The sequence below is a fragment of the Gymnoscopelus braueri genome (assembly GCF_963280865.1).
Source record: "Gymnoscopelus braueri genome assembly, chromosome: 22".
NCBI classification, from domain to species: Eukaryota; Metazoa; Chordata; class Actinopteri; order Myctophiformes; family Myctophidae; genus Gymnoscopelus; species Gymnoscopelus braueri.
The window spans coordinates 4,429,150-4,436,605 of NC_137624.1; the positions used below are offsets into that span (position 1 = coordinate 4,429,150).

The 7,456-nt window shown below is 40.6% G+C and overlaps 1 protein-coding gene across 1 annotated transcript; it reads left to right on the top strand.

Annotated features, from left to right (window-relative positions):
* Positions 1-3,356: 3,356 nt before the first annotated feature.
* On the top strand, positions 3,357-7,063 carry LOC308078049 (ladderlectin-like). Its single transcript, XM_080419108.1, has 6 exons — positions 3,357-3,433; positions 3,596-3,701; positions 4,294-4,403; positions 4,640-4,774; positions 6,305-6,437; positions 6,890-7,063. Exons 2-6 carry the CDS (start codon positions 3,629-3,631, stop codon positions 6,961-6,963), a joined length of 525 nt encoding a protein of 174 aa, XP_080275234.1. The 5' UTR covers positions 3,357-3,433; positions 3,596-3,628; the 3' UTR covers positions 6,964-7,063.
* The last annotated feature ends 393 nt before the right edge of the window (positions 7,064-7,456 follow it).

A 7,456-nucleotide genomic window follows, 5' to 3' on the forward strand; every position in this document is an offset into this window, starting at 1 on the left:
TGTCTTGCTCTTTTATTATTGATGTTATTTACAATTAACCTTTTTGTACTTTGTCTAAACACCGTTTCTGCCTTTATCATTAATTGTACAAACGCCCTGCTACAAATTGGCGTGGGTCGGCAGGACGTACAGATTGAAGGCAGAGACGTGTTTAGTTTTATTTTTGTATTTTTCACTGAGTTCACCAGTTAGTGGTTTTCTGTTTAAAAACGAACTGTATGTGAGGGGAGTGGTTGTGTTGGAGTGTATTATTTTGTTAACTTGTATTTATTTTGTGTTTAAAGCAAAGCAGCAGTGGGTATCAGTGGACGTGAGAGGACCCATTTGTCGCCTAAACGGGCTCCCTGGTTTCCGCTTCAGGACCGGGGTTGTGTACTCAATTTGGTTGTAAGTGTGGAAGTTATCTGTCACCGCTATGGAGGCGGAGCTACAAGAGCTCAGGGAGCTAGTGGCGCAGCTATGGGCAGATAATTGTTCATTAAGACAGGAGCAGAGCACAGCCAGGTATTAGTATTGTTCCCTCTGACGTGTCAGTCCCACCTCCTCCTGCACCCCCGTTGGGTGGGGACAGTGTTATTGCACCAGAAAGGTTGGTCTTTGTGCCGCGAGATAGAAAGTGCCCATATTTTGGTGGCAAGTCGGGTGAAGTATAAATGAATGGGTAGAGGAGGCACAGGCTTGTATGCACGCTCGCTATCTGTCGGCCATAGACCAAGCTTTCTTCTTATTTGATCACCTGGAAGGAGAGGCACGAGAGGAGATAAAATATCGCCCTGCTGCGGAGAGGGAGGATCCCAATCAAATCATTGGCATTCTAAAAGACCTATACGGGTGTTCACAGTCCTACGTAGCTTTACAGGAGGCATTCTTCTGCAGGAAACAGCATGATGGAGAGACTGCAGGAATTCTCTCTTTCTCTCATGAGCTTAATGGAGAGAGTCAGACAGCGTGCACCGGCTGGCATGTTTAATAGCGAGGCTATCATGAACAGTCAAACTGTTCATGACAAGTGTCTTTAATACTTTGTAGTACATCCTTTTGCTATTATGACCTGCTGCAAATGTGATTCATAGCCATGAATCGGCTTCTGGCAGCATTCCTTAGCCCATTCCTCATGTGTAGTGGCCTTCAGTTCACTAATATTCTTGGGTTTGCGTTCTGCAACCACTGTCTTAGATATTTTTAACTGGACCTTTCCAAGGACAGTTGATGTATTACAACAGGGATGTCAAACTCAAATACACAGGGGGCCTAAATAAAAAAATTGGTATAAGTCAAGGGCCGGACTGGTTCAGGTCCCGGCGTGGGTACCTGATATGCAGTTTATAGATTACCCTGAAACACAGGACACATCATGAGACACAGAAACGTGTTGTCTCTTTCACAAGATCCACACTGGATAATGCTGGTTTTATTAAACCACAAAAACGTATTGCACACACCATACACAGGCTATTAATCAAACAAATGTAATCTGTTGCAATATTTTCTTGTCAGTAATTTCAAGTAGCAAACAACAGGCAAACAGAAACAAAATAAATGTCCTTCAAAAATCAAATACTCTTAATACTGTATGTAAGTAAGATAAATGAAAGTGCATGCATAAAATGCATTGTTAAAGCTTAATTTGCTGCTCTACGATTCTCACCAATAACTGCTTTCTAATGTAAAATGAGAAAGTAAATGAAATCAGATGCATTAATTTCTAATGGCCAGCTCTAACTTTTCCTGAGTCCATTCAACTGAACAAAAAATATATAAAGGCAAACAGCCCCCAAAAAATATTTCCTTCAAAGAAAAATTATATGTTCTGACAGTCCTGTGCAAACAAATACAAAAATATAACTGAATTACAAGCTCAGTCTGCTGCTCTGTGATGCTCACGTCTGAGTCTGAGCCTCTGCGCTGAGGAAATCCTCAGGATTGAGTGAAGGTGTTCATCAGTAAGACGACTCCTATGTGCTGTTTTATTTAGCTTCATCAGAGAGAACAGTTGTTCACACAGGTTTTTGCTGCCAAACATAGCTAGCGTCTGAGCAGCTTGGGCGCGCAGCTGGGGCATTGTGTCGGGGATGAAACGTGCAAACTCAGCAGCACCCACAGACTCATATTTTGCCTTCAGTGCGTCATTACACTGGAGCTCAATCAGCTCCATTTGTAGGTTTGGTGGTGCGCTTTCCACGTCAGCTGCAAATGGATTCCTGAACAGTTCAAACCTGCTTTTTTGGGTCTCAAAGTCGGCAAATCGCCGCTTGAAGTCGGCACCAAGCAGTGTTGCAATGCTGAATTGGAACGTGGTTGCACTGTATTTTAATGACATGTCGCGCACGTCGCTTAACACCTACGCTACAGGTCACACAATGGACAATTGATATGCATCTAGGCTCATTCCTATGTTAATCCACCTGGGTGTGAGTCGGGAGCCTTTGTTGATGAACTTAAAGTAGTTTTAAATCTATGCGTGTGCCTGCGCGTGCTCCTGGTTCATGCACGGCGTGCAAGGTCGTCCAGTGAGCATTGCACCCCTGGCACCAAGTATGCTGAGTTTTTCAGCAAACTGTGCACTCGGGAACCCGGCGGTAGAGACCTGCTCTCTCATGGTCTGGCAGCACGGAAAATGGCAAAAGTTTTCGTGTCGCATCTGCGTCTCCCAGAGGAGTAGCTTGTGGCGTACATGTCGGAGATGACGCGCCCCCGCCCCTGCAGCTGCAGGTTCAGTGCATTAAAATGTATGAGTGTCAGCGAGTGGTGGAAAACGTACTCAAATGTTTTACTTAAGTTAAAATATCAATACTGCAATGTAGAAGTAGGCTACAAGTAAAAGTCCGGATTACAAAATTTACTTGAGTAAAAGTACAAAAGTTTTGGCATTAAAATGTACTTAAAGTACCAAAAGTAAAAGTACTAAAATGTTTGAAACAACGTGTCACATGCGATTGTAGATCTGCTATTTTCAAATAGGCTAGGTATAAATTGGGGCTAAAGTGGTTAATGTATGTTTTATAATGTAATGATTTATATCTGAAAAGTAACTAGTAACTAAAGTTTTCAAATAACTGTAGTGGAGTAAAAGTACAATATTTGCCTCTGAGATGTAGTGGAGTAAAAGTAAAAGTATAGACAATTGTAAAATAATCCAATAAAGTAAAAGTACCTCAGAGTTGTACTTAAGTGCAGTACTTAAGTAAATTTACTTAGTTACTTTACACCACCGGTGACAAGGAACTATGGCAGAGCGTTTCATGGGGAAAACGTCAAACACAAGGGGATAATATTGAATTTCCTGCTCATCTGCATTTCCTCTGAATTATGATCATGTGAAGGCGTGTCCAATGTCACACGCACATGAAGTGTATATAAGCAACAAGAGCTGCTCTTTCTGATATTCAACACTTCAACACTGGAAGATCCACAACACATCATTCTACTGAAGGTTTGACTCCTCTCCTCTCCTCTCCTCTCCTCTCCTCTCCGCTCTTCTCCTCTCCTCTCCTCTCCTCTCCTCTCCTCTCCTCTCCTCTCCTCTCCTCTCCTCTCCTCTCCTCTCCTTTGACTTTCAGAAGTATCTCTAACATGTCTGTTTCTTTTACTGAAGGAAATCATCTTCTTCGTCATCTTCATCATCATCATGAACATGAGGATGCTGAGCGTGTCTCTACTTCTCTGTGCTGTGGCTCTGACTGCTGCTGCTCCTGCTGCAGGTGTGTGTGTGTGTGTGTGTGTGTGTGTGTGTGTGTGTGTGTGTGTGTGTGCGTGTGCGTGTGCGTGTGCGTGTGCGTGTGTGTGTGTGTGTGTGCGTGTGCGTGCGTGCGTGCGTGCGTGCGTGCGTGCGTGCGTGCGTGCGTGCGTGCGTGCGTGTGAGAGAGAGAGAGAGAGAGAGAGAGAGAGAGAGAGAGAGAGATACATCCATCCGTTCGTTGTCATCCATTTTTCTACTCAGATAGGATGTTTATTTGTAACTTTTCCCCATATTTATTCCCCTGTTTATTAGCATTTTCACCACAGTATTCTCACCACAGGATCTGTAGTGAAAAAAGCTCTGATGGATGGCAACGCCATAGATCATGTAGTCACGGTAACGGTCCCATAGCTCGGATGGGTGGCAATGCGGTATATGCAGCCACGGTCCATAGCTCAGATGGAAGGCAATACCGTGGTTCTATGGGATATGTAGTCATTGACTGTGTGTGGAAATGCATGTATGGGCTAGGAATTAATTGCTGTTGTTGCTGTTGCTGTTGTTGTTGTTGCTGCTTTCAAACAGTTGACTTCAAGTGTCCGTTGTCTTTTCAGGAGAGCATGTGGTCGTTAAGAGATGGGCAAGATGCCCAAATGGATGGAATGACTTGTTTGGTAACTGTTACAAAGTTGAAAGAACTACGATGGCTTGGGCTGATGCAGAGGTAATTAGAATGAACAAACATATTATGAAATACATGAAACTGTTACTCAGTCAGTCAGTCAGTCAGTCAGTCTGTCTGTCTGTCTGTCTGTCTGTCTGTCTGTCTGTCTGTCTGTCTGTCTGTCTGTCTGTCTGTCTGTCTGTCTGTCTGTCTGTCTGTCTGTCTGTCTGTCTGTCCATCTATTTTTTCTATTTGACTAATAGTCTTTCTTGTCTTCTGTTTATTCTCTTCTGTAGAAAAACTGTTTGTCTCAGGGTGGAAACCTTGCATCCATACAGAGCAAAGCAGAGCACACATTCATTCAAGACCTGATCCGTTCCAAAACTGGTACAATAACTGTCGCGTGGATTGGAGGCTACGATGCAACAAAGGTACATTAACCTATTATACACTGTTTTACCTCATATTACACTGATACTGTACCTGAATGTCAACATACACCTACTATACAACACAACATGGTGTCTTTTGTCCTGACATTGTCAGAGGGAGACCTAATCAGTTATATTACCTCGTTGCATGTTTTGAAGTATATTTCTGAAGGCTTTTTAATTTTAAATTTTACTTTTACTTTTACTTTGACTTTTACTTTTACTTTTACTTTTACTTTTCCAAACATTTCCAAACAATTTGGTTACATTATGTTTCTTCCTTATTATAAAGAAAACATCACATGGATGCACCTGGGACGTATCATCAGTGTTGTAGCCTGGGGTCATAGGGTGTTTCGGGTCTCACAACAATATACACCCTCGCCCAGGTGACCCAGCCGGGGTTGATCAAGCCCCGACTTACGTCCCAGTCCTCTTAGGGAAACACAGGGCCACTCAGTCTGCTTCTCCGGAACTAGTCTGCCGGGACTCGGGGAGGCTCTGGCACGTGGAGGGACTAGGTTCTGTGGGTGGTTTTCATTGTTACCCATGCTTTATTCAAATGCATGTCCTATATGCTTAAAGGTAGGGTAAGTGATAATTTTGGTTAAAACAAAAAGCATTACATTAAAAGGTTAAAGCTCTATATTTTGATAGGAATCGTTGCTATAGAGGGTTTGTTCTGTCACAGGGGTCTCCTGTCTCTCCAGCTCTTTAATAAACAGAAAAAAAAAATTCACGTTGGTGACAACATTTCAGCCAATCAGCAGAGATTACCCATTTATCAGCTTCATTTTGATAGTGATCCAGTTCCATTTTTGTCTGCTCATGTATTTGTGTCATCAATTCCAATTTCACTTGTTTAATCTGTATCCTGACTGAGTTCTCTATCCTGATTGGATAAAATTGGTATACCGACCTGAAAATGCATTTTCTGTTTAATAAAGAGCTGGAGAGACATGGAGACTCCTGTTACTGAACAAACACTCTATAGCAATGAGTACTATCAGAATATAGAGCTATTTAACACTTATTTAAGCCAAAGAAACTCACTTACACTACCTTTAATTCACTCAGAGACAATTGTGTTTACTTTATTTTGATTTAAACAATAACTCATATATGAAGTAACTCAGTAGTTGAGTAGACTTTTCACTAGAGACTTTCTTACTATAGTAAGAGAGTGTCTACTCAAATTCTTTTTTATATATAAAGACTACCTTTTCTTAATTTGAGTCATTATTCTTTTGATAATAATAACGACTAGAAATGTGCGTGATTGTTGTGCAAAACAAACCGATGAATGAATGCATTATAATAGTGGGCTCGCTTAAGCTCACTTTTTTACAATGTGGAAACCATGCACTGTGGAAGTTCTGATTGGATCTTTGCAGTAGCCTAGTGATAACGTGTGAGTCTTTATATTTACGGTCCATTCATGGATGTGTTTACGTTTCAGGCCGGTTGAGAAATCTAAATGGTGACATGTTCTATTGTATTGATTTATAATGAAGTTATATTGTCAACCAGGAGGGTGTTTGGCTGTGGAGTGACGGTCGCCCAATGACCTTCACTGACTGGGCCAAGGGAGAACCTAACAATGCAAAGGGTGGAAAACATGATGGAAATGGAAAACAGCACTGCATAAGATTGAACTATGCAGGTAAGTCTCAACAATCTGAATTCCATAAAATAAGAAGAATAAGAATAATAAATACATAACATCATCAACATCATCATATATATATATATATATATATATATATATATATATATATATATATATATATATATATATATATATATATATATATATATATATATATATATATATATATATATATATTATGCAAAAAAATATTATGAATTAATTACTTTATTACTTTTTGTATACATGTTGAATAGCTCTATGTTCTGATGGTAATCATTGCTTTAGAGCAGGGGTTCTCAAACTTTTTTATACCACAATGTTTTTGGCGACCCCATCAACCTTAACCTTTCAACAAAACAATTTCATATCACTAATAACGCCTTTAAGTAACAACTCAATACAATACTTAATGTGGTCTAAAAACAATTTTAATGTTCAACTTTATCTTTGCTTTTATATAACAGGTGACCACCTTTGGGACGATGATGTTTGTGATCTCAGACGTGCCTCTGTCTGCAAAAAACAAGCTGAAACCTAGTGAATAATATGGAGATTACACACATATGCACGCACAATTACACACTATTGCACATTATTGCATATCTGTCTGTCTGTCTGTGTGTGTGAGTGTGTGTGGTGTGTGTGTGTGTGTGTGCGTGCGCGTGCATGTGCGCGTGTGTGTGTGTGTGTGTGTGTGCGTGCGCGTGCATGTGCGCGTGTGTGTGTGTGTGTGTGACTCCTAGGCCTATATCTAAAAATATACTCAAGTCCAATATACTGCTTTGCTATCGCTGTAACGCTACTGAAGGAATGAAGAGACAAGTGACATTAACAGGTGTTGTGGTGACATTAACAGTGACATCAGCTCTTGTGGTGATAATGAGAGGAACATGAATGGAACAGATGGTTTGATTTAAGCTGCTTATAACTTCATTATCTTTACTTGCATCAATAAAAGAATTAAAAAAAACATTAAATACATGAAATAATTCAGGCTGAGTCATTCATAGTGAATACAAATTTGATGTCCT

Coding starts and splice junctions, on each gene's coding strand:
- LOC308078049 (XM_080419108.1), top strand. CDS start 3,629: ATGAACATGAGGATGCTGAGCGTGTCTCTACTTCTCTGTGCTGTGGCT. Junction 4,404..4,639: donor TGGCTTGGGCTGATGCAGAG/GTAATTAGAATG, acceptor TCTCTTCTGTAG/AAAAACTGTTTGTCTCAGGG. Junction 4,775..6,304: donor GAGGCTACGATGCAACAAAG/GTACATTAACCT, acceptor ATTGTCAACCAG/GAGGGTGTTTGGCTGTGGAG.